The 17,272-nt window shown below is 41.7% G+C and overlaps 1 protein-coding gene across 8 annotated transcripts in view; it reads right to left on the reverse strand.

Annotated features, from left to right (window-relative positions):
* LRRC8D (leucine rich repeat containing 8 VRAC subunit D) overlaps positions 1-17,272 on the reverse strand; it is a 109,387-nt gene that overhangs the window by 34,862 nt on the left and 57,253 nt on the right. The window contains exon 1 of one of the 8 annotated variants that reach the window (XM_082383616.1): positions 7,583-10,665. The exons of 5 other annotated variants lie outside the window; for them this stretch is intronic. In XM_082383616.1, coding sequence (XP_082239742.1) covers positions 7,583-7,637 — 55 coding nt within the window. In that variant the 5' untranslated portion in view covers positions 7,638-10,665. Of the gene's footprint in view, positions 1-2,591; positions 3,220-3,263; positions 3,435-7,582; positions 10,666-17,272 lie in introns of those variants that run through there. 2 more of the 8 variants (XM_082383619.1, XM_082383622.1) reach the window with 2 other exon arrangements.

Below are 17,272 nucleotides of genomic sequence, written 5' to 3' on the forward strand. Positions count from 1 at the left end.
CCTCAAGGGTAAGTATGAGAATTAGGTGGGAATTCCTTCTGTTGTCCGCTGTGCCGTCGGAGAGGTGGCCTCCTTTTATTACACCAGAACAGTGCTGTTCCTTTGCTGTAAGCCTCCAGGACCAGGCTCACACCATGCTGCCCCCTACTCCATCTCTGATCTCTGTCACATTTGCCCCACCCTGTTTTAAATCTGTGATTCTGGCTTGGCAGCATAAAACTGCAGAAATCAAAGAGATCTGGCTAAGGCAGACAGGTTCAAATCATGGCGTTCTCTCTCAGACAAGCTATGGGACCTTGGGCATGTCATTTAATTCTCTGAATATCAGCACCCTCCTCTGTGAAAACGGGAACACAGTGCTTTTCTGCAGGGGTTATGAAAATTACATGATATGTTACAATAAAATGCACAGCCCACTGCCTAGTATATAATAGATACCCAAAAAGTTGAAGAGTAATTATTATCATCACTACCGTGGTATGGCAATTTCCCATTCTTAGACTGGACTCTGCCCTGAATGTTAATCTATTTGGTGAGGGTCCTGACCTCTCTGCTTAGTTCCTGCCCTCTCTTGGCCTCCAGGAGAGGTAAAACCTGATCCTCATACAGGAGCTTCCCCGACCCCTGCCCTTCCTTACAGCCTCTGTCTCTCCAAGCCCCAGGGTGTGGACTTCCTATCAGCACCTGCATAAAGCAAGCGGGGAATCAGGAGACCTGGATTTTAGGTCCTGCTTGGCCACTAGCCATGTGACCTTGAGCTACCCACATAGACCTTTTAGATCTCTGTTTCCCCTTCTAATGATGGCATTAGACAACATGATCTAAGATTACATAGTTCAAACCTGTTCACATCAAAGTAAAAGATGGAAATTAAAGATAAGTCAAAGAGAGAATGAAGAGATACATCTTTACATAAAAATTTCAAATCAACATATATGCTACATAGAAGATACATGTACTATATAAAAAATTTCTATATAATACACATATTTATATACAGTTTTCTGAGCTTGCTCAGGGCTAACTCAAGTTGCCTTTGAAATTTAAGCAGATATTTGGGATAAAATTACCTAGCTGTGAATTTTTCTAAGCTGTTTGCTTATAACGATAGCTTGAAGAAAACATACACGTCTGTCGAGTGGGTGAAGACAAAGAATTTAAAACTCTTGTCAAATAAGAAAAAATAAATGTAAATGCCATCTAACAGACTTCACTGTTTATTCTATGAATATAGTAGGCTTATCTTTTTGGAGTAGTCATGTAAAAGCTCTACATGTGCTCACAGTGTATTTATTTTTAGGTATATGTAACAATTCGGTTTCTCAAACATTTTTACTGTATTATCACACACACAGTTATTAATTATCCAGCATGCCTATCTGTTCTCAGACAAGCTGGTGTAGGAATCAGTTCACGCTGTTCACTGAAACACCAGTCTGCGTGCTCACTGAGGACGGGTGGGCAGCAGGGAGGACACATTTGGGTCCTGGGCTGACAGTGAAAGAACATGAGCCTGTAGCAGGGAATACAGCTGCTGCTTTTGTCAACTGCATCGTTCTTTCTGAGCTTGACAGAACCTTCCCTAACATGTAACCCAAAGCTTCCTCAGCTATAATATAATACACGGAGCAGCTGGTATCCTGGGGAAAGGTAAGAGACAAATACTTAAGTGGTTACTTGTGACTGCCTTTATGAAAATACACTTAAGTCACTCACATCCAAATAATGATTAAGCACAAATTATTTTTCTATAATTTAGCTTACTTAATATTGTACCAATGATGTACATGAACTTTTTCTTCTTGGTTTGCCCTGTTCTCAATTCACTTTCAGACCATTTATGCCACCATCCTTAATTATACGAACTACGTCTGAACCCCGAAGAATATGATTCTGTTCAATTTACTGAAAGCATTTAACTTACATCTCTCTAAATTTCTATCTAAAAGAATGTTCAAGATAAGGGAACATCTGAGTTTCCTATGTTCTGAAAGTTAACACTCAGAGATAAACAAGACTCAGACATTTTCTACTGCACACTCCACTCATGTTCTAAGCATTTCCTTTCATACTCTTGTGCCATCGGTGCCGGGAATGCTACACAGTTGGCTCACTCTGAGACAAAGAGCAGAAAAGTGAGAGATATCATGGAGATACGGAGCTCTCTGCTCCCAGCATATACTGCTCCGATGAGAGTTATGGGGGAAGGTTTAGCACATTTTAATCTTAAGCCCATCTGGAAAGAATCCATCAAAAACTCAAAACGCCAATTATCTGCAAATACCAAAACACAACAATCCAAACTAAGAAAGTACTCCAGACATACATCCAACATAATTCTTATTTTCCATTATGCTCTACTGAAAAGACTTAAGAAGACAACTTATATCATCTGATTTATACCACGTCTGCAATCATCAAAAGATCTTCAGTCTAAAAACCAAGTGCATGTTTCCAGGCAGTATTTTACACTAGATATTAATGCATCCAAAACAATAACTCATTACCGTACAATGGGTTTCCTATTTAGGAAATATCATTTTATCTACCCTAGGGAGAAATGAACACTTGGAAAGTAGGAGCATTCTTACCAACTCTTGAGCATCCATAATTTCCAACATTTTGTTGTGTTTTTGTTTTCAGATACTTTGTTCCTGGGGAAATGTGCAAATTCTCTTCTTGCAATTCTAACTTTTTTTCTAGCTGAGCAAACAAGGTCAAATTTTTAGTATAAAATTAGACGATTTCTAGAAAAAAAAAAAGCAGTAAATGTACCTATCAAGTAACTGGAAATTATAACCTTGTTCTAGCTTACTGACTGCCCTTCTGTTCTCTGAGTACGCCAAAGTCACACATGCCTCAGGACCTTTGCACTTGCTCTTCCCTCTGCAGGACTGTTCTTCCCCCAGATGTTCTCATGGCTCCTTTCTTCTTATCATTTAGACCCTAGCTCAACTATCAGTTCTTCACTGAGGACTTTCCTGATTAGTTCCCATTTTACTTTACCATCTTCATAGATTTTATAGCTATTTGAAGTATGTTCTTGTTTACGTTTTTGTTTGCTTTTTTATCCATAAACCAGGAACTCATATATTTTGTTCACACTACAGCCCTACAGTTAGAACAGTGTCTGTCACACAGTAGATGTTCAATAAGTATATGTTTATTTAATGAATAAGTGAAAGAAAAAAATTAAACAGATGTCATTGAAAGGTTATAAAGAACATGTAATTTTAAATCAGCTTTGTCTCATCAAACCTTACCTTTTTGTGCTGTAGTAAGGAACACCAAAGACAGTCTACCTTATTTTCAGAAAAGTCTTCCATTGCACCTAAAGAGTGCTAAAGAATGGCAGGGGGTATCTCTGTGTAATTGGTCCTACCTTATCTGTTATCAATCATTTGGAAGGAGAAAAGTGCTTAGACTGCACAAAGCTGAAAAGATAGCAAATGGGGTAGAGAACAGAATTAGGTATCAGAAAGATCTCCATTGTTGAAAAGACAGGCTCAACAAACAAGATGATATTTAATAGGGATCAGCCCAAAGCCTTCAACTTCATTTAAAAATTCAAGAGTAGAGTGATGGAGTTCAGGACACCTGGCTTAATAGCAGCAGCACTTATAAAAAAAGGTCCAGTTTTCAACCATTGACTGTGAGCTTCATACGGGGCAACAACATGGCTTGGCTACCAAAGAGCCACTACAAGGATGTGAAACAGAACAATGTAGCATGACTAGAGAGGATGAACCAGGGTTTTAAAGGCCCTAAAACCAAATTATTTCATTCAAATTTCTGAGCACCTATGATGCGACTGGCATTACACACAGGACTGGGGATGCAGGGATACGAGACCAAAGGTCTAGTGTGGGAGAGAAAAAGCCCAGAATTAGCACAGAGGGTCGGAAGGATGATGGCAGAGGGGCAAATTGTTAAGTTACAGGAACAAAGAGAGTTATTCCGTCCACACAGACAGGCTGGAAAAGGTTCTGCAGAAAAGACAACACTTGGGGACAAACTGTCTAATTCAGAGGGTATTTTGAAAAAGTGAAATCAAGAGCTTAGCACAGCGCCAGGCACATAGCAGTCATAACACGCTAGGCACGACAACTAACCCTACATAATAACTGTTGCAGGCGAGAATCCCTGACAGATACTAAAGTATGCAAAAGTATCATGAGAAACAGGATATCCGCATGGTCTCAAAGTATCTATAAGATGCTTATTACACAAAGGGGAAAGTAGTAACTTTACAGTGGAGAAACCTGGTAGACACCTCCCTTACTAAGAGATCAAAGTTAACATCCCCAGTGATGAGACATATCAACATCACGTACCCCTGGTATGATATGGACTGGGAAGAACACACCCCTTCTGTGATATTCTAGCCAACAATGCATAACCCCAATCCAATCATGAGAAAATAGCCGAAAACCCAACTGAAGGACTGTGTACAAAATAACTAGCCAATACGCTTGAAAAGTGTCAAGGTCATGAAAGACAAAGAAAAACTGAGAAGCTATCACAGAATGGGGGTGAGGAGTGCCATGTGGGATCCGGTGTTAGATCCTGAAACAGAAAAAGAAAATTAATAGAAAAACTGGCAACATTCAAATAAGCTCTGCAGGTTAATTGTATTGTATGAGTGTTAATTTCCCGGTTTCTACAATTGTTCTATGTTCTGTAAGACACTGCTATTAGGGGAAGCTGGGTGCAGGGTATTTGAGAACTTTCTGTATTACTTTTGCGACTTTTGCTTACGTCTAAAAGTATTTCAAAATAAAATGTTACGAAAAAGTGGATTTACCTGAGCCAGGAGCCAGAGATTCTGCCAGGAGATTAAAGGAGTGAGGAGAGGCTGCCTCAGACCTGAATTCTGAATATTGGGACTCCTAGGCCAAACTACATCACAGCAAGATTGAACGGGATGATAGAGCGTACACAGAGCCTGGGGCTAGAAATAGCAAAAGGGTGGCTCTGACCAGGAAAGTGTAGTGAGAACCACTCTGGGTTAAAGTGGTATGTGAGGAAGAGTTGAGTCAGCTCCAACATAAAGAACATCAATCAACACACGGTCTGTTATAGGGAGGCCCCAAGGCTCCTGGGGTGTGGCGTTCAAGAACTCTTGCAATGCTTTTGCAGTCCTGGTACCTTTCTCTTTCCTTAAGTAAACCCTTTATTTTAAAATAGTTTTAGATTTACAGAAAAGTTGCGAGGCTATTAACAAGAGTTAGAATATACCTCACACTTGGTTTCCCCTATTATTAATATCTTACATTAGTATTTCATTTGTCACAACTAATGAACCAACATCAGTGTGTTATTATTCATTAAAGGTTATGATTTTTGCAGATTTCCTGCTTTTTACGTAATGCCCTTTTTCTGTTCCAGGATACCACATTAAATAGTCCTGTCTCCTTACGCTCCTCTTGGCTGTACCTGTTGCTTAGACTTTCCTTGTTTTTGATGACCTTGACAGTTTTGAGGAGTACTGGTCAGGGATTTGTAGAATATCCCTCAATTGGGATTTGTCTCACCTTTTTCTCATAATTAGACTGGAATCATGGGTTTGGGGGAGGAACACCCCAGAGGTAAAGCGCCATTTTCATCATGTCATATCAAGGAGAAGTACTACCATGACTTGTCACTGTGTTGTTATCGACTGTGACCAGCTGGCTGAGGTGCTATTTGTCAGGTCTCCCCCCCTTTCCATACTGTACTATTTGGCGGAAATCACTATGTAAACCCCACACTTGGGGAGTGGCAACTATGACCCACCTCCTTGAGGGTGAAGTATCTGCATAAATCATTTGTAAATTTTCTGCACAGATTTCTCTCTTCTCCCTCATTTATTTATTTATTCAATCATTTACTTATATCAGCAGGGACTCATGAGTATTTATTTATAATTTGGGTTATAATTCATTACTAGTTTATTTTGTTGCTCAAACTGTTTCAGCTTGGAGCTATTTCAGTTAACTCCCGTGCACCTTTGACAAACTTCCATCATTGTGGGGTTCTGTAAGCAACTCTCTCACTTTCCAGTACAATAAAATGCTCCAGGTTCATTTTGTTGACTCCCTGCCCCAGCCCTAGAATCAGCCATTCTACAAGGGGTTCTGGCTCCTTTTATTAGAGACAGATATTAGAAACCAAGATCTGGGTGCCGGGTGTGCTCACTGCTACTGGAGTGTTGTTGCTTCCAAGCCCTCTCAGCTGACAAAGAAACGTGTGTTTACTAACCCATGTATACATACTTACCTATAAATATTCCCATATATATACATTTATATGTAGGTTTAGCTTAATAATCTATTATATGAATCCATACTGATGTCTCCAACTGTATAATCCATTTCCACATGGGTCATTCCTTCCCTTGCTTACCTGTCACCTCCCATTCCACAGTGACAACTTGGCTCCTACTACCCACTATCCACTTACTTATTTAATTCCAGTATACATATAGTGGTTTCAGATTCATTAACCTGTACCCTCACCCTCATAGGAAATGTTCTTCAACTAGAGTTGATAAAGTGCTTATGAGCAGCTCCTTTGCCTTCTGTCTTATCGTCTCCACTCATTTCCAAAGTGATGTTGGTCAGTACCCTTTCCGTCTACTCCCTTCAGCGACCTCATTTCATACATTTGTAACACAGCCGGATTCTTCTGTCATAGTCCGAGTTCCATCCTGAGACCCTCCTCCCTTAAATGTCATGTATCCCTTGGGTTTCTTCTTTCTGTCTCCTCCTGAGGCATCGGGCCATTATCTCAGGCTATGGTCAGTCCACTCATCTCTAAGAATTCTCTCTCCCTCTTCACTTATGGCTCCTAATCTGTCATTAGCCAAAAAACTAAATAGATGTGTTTTATTAGCATTAGATATAATATAAGAATAAGCCAGTAATGAAAGAGACCCTGAGATGTTCATCTATGCCAATCTACGGGGAAGCCTTGAATGCTCATGCACAGGGCTCTCTGTCCTATCCCTGTCCTGACCCACATTTTAAATCAGAAAAAGTTCTGACTGCACAAAACTGAAGAGGGTAGCACATGGGACAGAAAAATAACTAGCAATAAAAACATACCAACAGTCTGAAAGGCCAAAACAAAACAGGTTAGATTTAGCAGGGATCAAGTTAAATAATTTAATTCAAAAAATTCAAGAGCACGGATCAGGGTAAGAGAACTGGCTTAATAGCTACTGCATCTATGGGAAAGACTTCAATGTTTTCATAGATAGGGGGCTGAATATGAGCAAAGAGGAGACTTGGCCACAAACATTACCAGAAGGACAATGATCAGGACAGGGGAGGGGACGGTCCCACTCATCTCTGCACTTGTCAGATCACACCTGCCATTCTGTGTCCTGTCAAACTGACACAACTATTAGATGAACCAGGGTTGCAAAGGGTCTGGAAAGACTAACCCAATAAGCACTTAGTGAGTACCATGATTTATTCAAGGTGTTATAAAAATGTGCTAGTATCCAGGGGTGATAACAATGAAAATAACCAGCTTATCCTATCCCAAGCATTGCTCTAAGCACTTTTTATATATTAAGTAATTTACCCAGATGACTTACTTTGCTTCTTGGTAACTTGTCCAGGTATCTGAGGCTTCCAGATTTCTGCCCACATGAACAATCTCTATACTCAACAGGTTGTGTTTAATCCCTTATTCTCTCATATTTCACTCCACACGTTTCCCCTCATTTTTCTTCTTTAAAAAAATTTAAATAATTAAACACCAAATTGGTACACACCTGTCATTATTTGGCATAACCTTTTAAAAGTGACTCTTTGATTATAAAGTTAGTAACACTCAACGAAGAGAAACTGGAGAATATAGACACAGAGAGAGGGAAGTAAAAGAAATGAAACACATCAGATAATTTTCTGACCACTGTATACGTCTGGGGTGTTCCCCTCCACTTTTTGCTATGAATACATGTGTGGTTTTCATTTTACACTGAAGTTATCATACTGCATATGCATATTTGTATTTGACCTGGTTAACTTGATAAAGCATTTTCCCCTTTTACTAAATGAGCTGTGTTACTGTCAATTTATGGGCTGTGAATATACCATATGTTCTGAGATAAACACCAAGGAAAATGTTTCCTCCTCTGCCCCATTTTAAATCACTTATTACCAAGTGATTGCTTTAAGGTTTCTAAAAAGATGTCCTTGTCCTTGTAAATGAATGTAGCCTCTTAATTGTTACTATGATTTAAGGAGCACTTATCTTATTGGATAAGGAGAAATTTTACTGAGTGAGCTAGACTACGAGAGCTACCAGATCCTTCCCCCACTACTTATACCCATAAGAAGAAACTTGGACAAAAAAGAAAATCCTAACTGTGGCTGCTATCTCTTAGGCAGTTACAAATTACTACCTGATCTGTACCTCTTGAGAAGGGTGCTTCCTGTCTTAAGGCATCTCTCCCACTCTTCACAGATTAAATGAATTGGCAAAAAGAGAAAATCTTTGGATACTTAAGTTCCTACCACCTGCCATGGATGAGGCACTAGACTCCAGAAGAAGATGGGAAAAAAGAATTTCAAAGATTAATGAAATTTATCATGGATGAGGTGTGACAATGACAGATTCTCCCAGTAATATCCCTCTCAGCCTCTCCTTACAGAGATAAAGGCAGTGAGGTAAAGTATCTCAACAAACCAGAAGAATTTAAATTGTGAAGACTAAGCAAAACAGCATTTGTCTCTATGTCCAAGAAACATCTGGTTATGCCTAAAGAAAAATGATGGAAAGCAACCTAGGGAGTGACCTTACATGCTTCTTTGCCTGTTCTGCCTCCATAGCCCGTGGTCAGAAGCTATGGTTTGAGTTGCTGAGGGTCCCGGCAGAGACAGACAGTGCCCTGCACCGGACTCCGCACACAAGGTCTTCACTGATGCTTAAGCAGGATGTGTTTATTCCATCTAAGTGTTTATTCCACCTAAGTAAAGGGTTAAAGAGAGACAGCAAATACCAGCAATAGCAAGATAAGGATTCTCTGAGTTTAGAAAAATGTTTCTTAGTGCACATAAACCAGAAACTTAGTGCCTTTTTGCCGTTTCCAAATCCCCTAACTCATAAACACCTTCCTCTGCAGCTTAATACCCTTGTACTATCCTTACTAGGGTGTAGTGATGCCATTAGGAAGGCACTGTATCCCAACACTGTCAGAAAATTAATTATCAAGGCAGAAATAAAACGGAAAGCTGAGGGATGTGTGTCAAGACATGAAACTCCTCACCATTTTCTAGATGAAAGATGTGTTTCTGGGCCCTCACGTGTCTTTCATGACTAATGATACATGTACACATACATGCTTATTTTAAAATATAGACAATGCCGTATGCAGCTCTTTAGGCAGGAGCCACGGCCTGAGCAAAGGCACAGCGGTAGGTCTGAGTTCACTGTATGTCTAAGGTTAAGCTGGCTGGCGTGACTGTAGCAAAGAATTCATATTGCACAGTCATACAGAATAAAGACAAAGGTTAAGGTTTAGCTAGATTTCTGAGGACACTGAACTCCAAACAGAGTTTGGTTTTATTTAGTAGGCGACAGAGAGACAAGACAGTACAGATTCACAGTTAACATGCAGCTGAGCTTTAGAAAGCATAGTCATGCCATGATACATGAGATACATGGTGAGGACATCATGGCTGGGGGTGGGGGAGACCGAGAGGCACTAGAGATTGGCTGGGAGGCTGTTGCCATCATTTAGCTGGAGAGGAGGTCAAGCAAGGTATCAACAGGACCGAGGCAGAAAGAGCACATGGAATGTCTCGAAAGGAGAAACACAGGTGGGAACTGTTGACAGTCTGAATAGAGAGAACAAAGGTGAGGGACATTCAGTGACGCCAAGCTCTAACAGTATATGAGCTAAACAAGTAATCCCTGGTATTAATTATCAGTCTCCGCACCTCTCTGGTTCCGGCTGTGTCTACAAGTTTTATAAACCTAATTTCTTTCCACTGTCATACCAACTCTGAGAGGAATTATCATTCTGGTTTACCATGAGGAAGCTGGGATTTAGCGACATTCAGTAGTTTGGGATTTGAACCCATGTTTGTCTAACTCCATGGCTCTTAGCCATACTATTGCTTCCCCTGTCAAGGCCTGAAAAAAAACCAGAAGCAGCCTGCCCTTCACCACAAATTCTTACCAAAATTCATACAGTCCCTTACATACCCAAAACCTATCCTTGTTTTCTTGAGTTTACAGTAGAACATCATGTATATGATTTCTGATATTTGGATGGGAATATACATGACACTCGGGAGCTCTAAAGTGCTGAACAGATGTTAGGTATTATTTTTATTATTATGTGGGCGTTTTCCTTCAGTGACTAATGTCAGGAAATAGAAATGGTTCCATTACACAGAGTCTACCTTGTCTACAGCCCACTCTAAAGATGAACTTATTAAGGCTTACTATGAGATCATTCTCCTTTATAGCAAGATATATAGAACAGACAAGAGTCTGTGTTGACGCGTCTGGGATTCTTGCAGAAAGGCCCGCCTGCAATTTTAGGTACACACTGTAGCACGACCAGCTGCTGTTCAGACAGCATGCTCTACTTTCTTCAACAATGACAAGGGAAAAAAGGTTAGGATGAACACACTCTAAACTAGCTGGTGTGTTTTCCTAAACACTTCACCTACAAAGTAGTAGTAATAATGAGTAAGCAAGCAATGGATCAAAGTAACCACACTCTACCAGGCCCGGATGCCCTTCTTGAGCCTGATGCTGGCAGAGCGTGGCTGGCTGGGCTTTCAGAGAGCATCCAGGTTTTCTAAATTCCCTTATGTCTCCATTGACAGATTCATAGACTGCTAGTGGTGCACAGGATCCGAAGGGTTATTTGACAAAGGAGGTAATTAAGGCCCCAAGAGATGAATGCTCAGTGTTCCGCATTTTCTGCCCAATCGTCAGTATTCCAATTGCACCACTGGTGCAACAAGTGAGGTGTTGTAGAACATACAAGGGGGGGGTAGCATGAGCTCTTCTGGTTTTCCTCTCCTGCCCCCCTGCCCAGCTGAAACCCCATGGTGAGCCGTTTAACAGCGGCCTCAAAGGCCCAGAAGCCGCAGCCCCGGCCAGCTCCTCCAGGGGCACCTGTCTCCAGCAGGGGCTTTGCTGAGGGTGTCCTGCACCTGCGCTGACTAGGTCCCCAAAGGGCGTGCTGTTCATCTCACTATCTCAGAGTGACCTTGCACCTCAGAAAACCTTCCCCTTCTCCTACTGGTCCTTTTCCCCTAAACTCCAGTCATGCTTGGGTCTCCCCACCTCCCCATTTAAAAAAATAAAACTCTTATATCTCAGTGAAACTAGAAAAAAAAAAAAAATTCCCTATTTTGATCCTGTAACCCCTCCAATCTACCCATGACACTGCCATCAAAGGTAATTTCTGAAAGTACCCTCTGGAACAACCCTTTAAGAACTCTGCTGCTTACCAGCTGAAGTCTAAACTCACCTGACTGGCGGTCAAAGCCCCTCCACCCTTTCTCACGTCTCCACATTTTCCCACATGCCCTGTGCTCATCACCAAACAGAACTCCCTGTGGTTTCCTGGGCTTAATGAGTGGCTCAGGCCATTTCTGGTGCCTGGAATGTCTCGGGTCACCTCCTCTCTTCTCAGGACCACCTCCTCTCTTCTCATGTGGAACTGCCACCTATTGTTCCAGGCCTGGTGCAAATGTCACTTTTTTCTAAAAGAACTGCTCTCTATTATGGCAACAAGGTAATTTCTGTCTTGCAACACACACTTCGTTGTTCATTAATTCAACCAACATTTATTCGGCACTTGGGCACCAGGTACTCTGCTGGGAATACAAAGACACCTGGAGTCTGAGATACAAATGATCAAATAGGGAAAATTTTAAATAGCGGTATATGCTTCTGGAAGTATGATACTGTGGCTTCTCTTCTCCTGAGTAGGCTGTATACCACCTGAGGGCAGGGGATGAGCCCTTTTCTTCAGTATCTTCCTCATCACTGAATACCATGTGTGGATTCAATTACAGAATAAATGTAAATGTATTGGTATTTGTCTCCTTACCCTTGAGCAGACTGACATTAATTTTTTTACATTCCCAACAGCCAGTCCAGTGTCTGGCATGCAGCAGCCACTCAGTAAGTCTGAGGGATAGATGAATGAAGGGAAAGAAGGAAGCAAGAAGCAACCCACCGTGACAGCAAGGATGTCTGCCTTGCTCACCTTTGTGTCCCTGGGGCTCAGTACCCAGTTTGGCACATCAAGGGAACATAACAAACGTTGAGCAAATAACGACAGCCACTGTCCTTGAGGAACTTGTCTTTCAACCAACTCTCAGGTTCCTAGTCTCTCCCAGCGCACAGCCGGAGGAAACGCTGTGGGCAGGCTTAGGACAAGAAACAAAAGTCCTGGTTCCAACTCCGATAGGAGTGAGGCCTTAGACTCGCTTCACCTTCCTGGCAGAACTTAAGTACCTGACCCTCCCAAGACATCACTCCACCATCTAGGCAAGGCGTGGACTGAGACTCATGAACAGCTCATAGAAAGGCTTAAAGTGACCAAGGCCAATGCCATCATTTAGCTCACGGCCAGGGGTACCCTCTGATTGGCCTTGCTGCTCCGGGCAAGGCTCATTGGGCCAATGACCACTTTGCTCAGTTATCAATTTGGAAATGAAAAGCAGAAGCTAAAAATAAAGTTCAGTGAAAACTGTTCAAGGTTAATGGGATGGAAACCACAAAGAATTCAGGCCTGAGGGCAAGGCCCCTGGCTCTGGGAGATAGCACACAATCAGCAGGAGGCCGGCCGGTGGCCCTCGGTAACCCCTCCTGGCCCCTTCTCAGAACTGCTCTAGTGCCGGGCGCCTGCAGCACACAACCTGGTACTCCATTTGCCTCCACCCCACGTGCCTTCAAATTCTTTCTTGAATAAGGAGAGGTATAGATGCAGTTTTGTGTGTATCAATTTTATTTCCCTGACAGGAATACCCTCAAGGGAAAAAGTGGTGGTCTGGAGGTCTAAATACAATTTGCCACTGTGCTTAGTTAACAACAACACAAGAAGTAGTCAGCATTTATAAATTGGGAGATTGCATAGCAAAATCCTGACTATTTTTTTTTAACTGAAAGGTCTAGCAGCCTGGGATCCACACACCTGGGGGAATAACAACTAGAGCTGAACTGCCCCCTTTCAGAAGGACCACGTGCCTGCCCTTTCCCACAGTCACCACCCACTCCTTATTTTTTGATATTTTTACCTGCCTGGCCTTGTGAACACCTGAGCTTGGAAACCATATTTACTGAGTCAACCCAAGCTTAGCCCTGAGCACCATCCCTGACTTCACTCTTTCCCTCACTCCCCACATCGAATCAATCAGAAAGTTCTCCTTACCTTTTAAACATTTCTGAAACTCTGAATTTTCCAAATGATTCCCTCTGATATTCACTCTAATCATCTGTTAATCCCGCTGGGACTAAATTCCATGGACCCTCTACTTTTTCACTGTCACTCAGCCCCTCATGTCCTCTCTCCACATGCCTACTATTATAAACCCTTCCTTCCTTCCTCACTTCCACCTCTGCTCCCCTCACCCCTCTCTCTTTCTTCATCCTGCTCATCTGACAAACCACAGCTCTTGTTATAAATCTTAATCTCTGCTCATTCTGCACCTGTACCCGGGCTGCTGAATGTGGCTGGAGAAAAACATACTCACGGAGACCAACGTGATCTATTTTAAATTCATGACCACTGATCTCAGGTGGGTCCTTAGGTTAGCCTTGGCAATCCTACTATACTTCCCTAGCCCATCCTCTTCCCCTGTCCTAGATGACTATTCCATACCTTGCCCTCTCTTTAGAAATCTCCTCCCCACTCGCAGCTACAAAACCGTGCACTTTGTACTTCACCAAGAAAACAGAAGTGACGAAGACTTTCCACACACTCCCACTTCCACTTGCCTCAACCTTCCTGCATTTAGGCCCACACTCTCTGTCCTTCGGTTTCTGTGGAGGAACTATCTACCCCTATTTACAGCAACTCCTACATCTGTATCCTAGATCCCACCTTCTCTAATTTCCAAACCGGCATTCCTCCAGCAGCTGCCTCTTCCTCTCCTTTGTCACCCGACTTCCCCTCGCCACTGGGTCCTATCTGTCAGCAAGCTGCACGCTAGGCTTTGCCCATCTTTAAAAAAAATCCCTCCTTCACCCCACATCCTTCTCTGGGTTCTGTTTTACTCCTCTGTTCCCCTTTGTAGGAAAACTCCCCAAAAGAGATGTCTACACTCATTGCTACTCTCTGTAAAACCCACCTCATCAGGCTTTCATCCCCCCTTCCACTCCACCAGAATCGCCAGGCCAGCTCCCCGGCCCCGCGAGCTGGTCCTCACGCGCCAAGCATTCTTGTGCTTTGAGGCCTTGGGCCAGGATGGCCTTCTGCTTGGCTCACTCAGCCCCAGCTGTGGCCACACGGCTCCTGGCATCACTTCCTCCAGGCTTCCCTGACCTCCGCCCTCTCACACACACATCTTGACACTGCTTAGCCCTCTTCCTGGGTTTTATTTTTCTCCATAGCCCTTACTGCCCCATGACATATTCTAAATTTGTTCAGCTGTTACCCATTTCTCTCCCCTCTCACTGACTGGCTTTCTCATTATTAAGTTCTGAATATGACAGTGTGTGCAGGCTTTTATTCTCTATGACCTGGGGATATTCTGAGATGACCGAACACTTCTTGGGTTATGCAGAGCCTGATAATTCAAAGTACATAACGCGCCCTCTTTAGCAGTCTCCTTTCCGCAGGGAAACATGTCTGCAACTCTCGGACGGGTGCCTGGGAAGGCTGCTAGGAAGCACCTGACATGTGTCACCCCAACATGGTAAACAGCTATAATTCACTGCAAGTCTCCAGACATCCTGATGGGATGGGTTACACATAAACTCGCCACTTACATACACATACAAGTATGTACTGAGCGTAAAACTTGATTCAATCAGATGCTTGTCAACAATGTTTTCAAAATTATTTCATAATCCTTCAGAGGCTAAAGTTACTTGGCATAAAATTTTTATAGGCATAAAATTTCTTTTGTCCAAATCACTCAAAGCTGTGGTCAGTGTAATATATTCAAAGTAATGTTTGGGTAAAAAGATGCCATCCTTTCTTCATCAATTGTCCAGGGAGGGCATAAGTAAAACGAGTACATATTGTACTTTGAAAAACTATCCCATCAAATGGTTCCGCTGTTATTTTTAACATTAGAAAGACAAGAAGAGCCATTTTGGAAATCTCACCGAAGGAAATATGCCAAAACCTAGGAAAAACTATAGGTACATGATAATCAGCATTACAGATTATAGCATTTTGCATTACAGTAAAGCATTGCAAACAACCTGATTTTCCAACCATAGTGATATACAGTCACACAACAGCGATGGCTCTATAATAATCTGAAAAAAGGTATCTCAAACACCCTGTATACCACTTTACTTTTTTAGAAACATTGAAAGGAAAGACATGGAGACGTTAGGAGTGATTGTGTGAAGGTATTTTTTTTTTCTTTTCTCTAAGTTCCCCAAATTTATCATTTTGCTTTTCAAATTTAAATGTTACTAAATTTTAAAATTAAGAAAATATAGACAATTTTGACACACATGTATTAACACAGAAAAGCTCGATGGCACATGTCATTTTGTGAACTACTGGGTCTTGAGACTTGAGTCCACATCCTGTTCCAAGTCCCCACTCATTCCTAACTTCCTCGTTAAATAGTTTCAGACAATCTTCTCTACTTGATAGTGCTGTTTTAATTTCTAGGTAGTTTAGATTTCTATAAAAGTTCAACTTAAAAATATACAACAGAAAATATACACAGAAGGCAAGAGATACCTTAAAATGTTACCTCTTTCAACAGACGGAATTATATACAAGTACCTATCAATATCACTTTTTAATGAAATAGCTATTTCCTTTACTGCCCATCATGTTTCTAATTATAAAGGAATGATACACTCATTTTATAAATGCAAAGACTGAGACACAAAGTGAGCAGTTATTGTCTCACTAAAAATTCCATAGTATATCTAGAATTTTATACAAGAAGTTGCAATAATTTTGTCAAACTAACATAAATTCAATCATTTATGCAACAAATAATTTAGATGTCTCAAATGTTAAGGTGCCTAGTGTTCTATAGAAATGTATAAATATGCAGTTCTAGTCCTCAAGGAGCTTATGGTCTGGAAATAATGATATGTAATGATATGCACACCTGTCAACATCACTAGGTGACTAAAATTGGGATGCAACTCCATCTTATTTACCCATGTGTTCTTACCACCTGGCAAAGTGTGTCACCATTATCAGGTGCTCAACAAATGTTGCCTGAATAGACAATTGAATGAAAAATGTCAAAAGAGATTATAAAGAGCAATAAAGGAAGAAGAAACCCACTTGGACCTGCAGAACTGGGGATAGAAATGGAGGTAGAAATGAGAAGAGGCTTACGATAGGCAGGTAAGAAGGTGAGATTAACGCTGGAAGAATTGGAGCCAGTAGTAAGAACCTGCTTTTCATTCTGCGGGACGTGGAGTGCCACTGAGTACCTTCAAACAGGGAAGTAACATGATACATATTACACTTGAAAAAATTAATCTGATCTTCTACATTTTGGATAGCAAGTGTGGAACTCGGTTCAGAGGCTATCACAATAGTCCACGCAAGGAGAAATAAGGTACTAAACCCAGGAGGCTGAGGAGGATAGAAAGGAAATAGATTTAGGGTATGTGGCTAACTGGGCAAGAGCTGCTGCTTTAAATACCATTTTCTATTTAGATTCAACTGATACTGAGTTCTTCCTATACACATATGACACCTAGACTGGAACTGTCACATACTCAAGGGGCAGTACTTTCACACCTCATGTTATGGATGAAGAGACTAAGTCTCCACAGGACACTCAGCAAGTAAGTGGTAGGAAAAACAAATCAAACCCAGGTCTCTTAACTACAGTGTTCTTCCTGGTTTATGACAAATGTTCAACCTAATGAGATTTCTGTGTATTACAATCTGGAAGTGGAATCTACAGCTCGTCACTCCAATGCCGATATCATTTGCCGGGAACGTTTTGCCTCTGATGGTCCTAGACGTGACTCTGGAGAGTCATTTCATTTGGATTAGATAATTTGACCCAATATACCTTTCCCATTTCTTATCCAGTTCCCTGTCCCCACACACCCCACATTCAGCTACTCAACATCTCCTCCTTCA

The sequence above is a fragment of the Balaenoptera borealis genome (genome assembly GCF_965194805.1).
Source record: "Balaenoptera borealis genome assembly, chromosome: 1".
In the NCBI taxonomy this organism is placed as follows: Eukaryota; Metazoa; Chordata; class Mammalia; order Artiodactyla; family Balaenopteridae; genus Balaenoptera; species Balaenoptera borealis.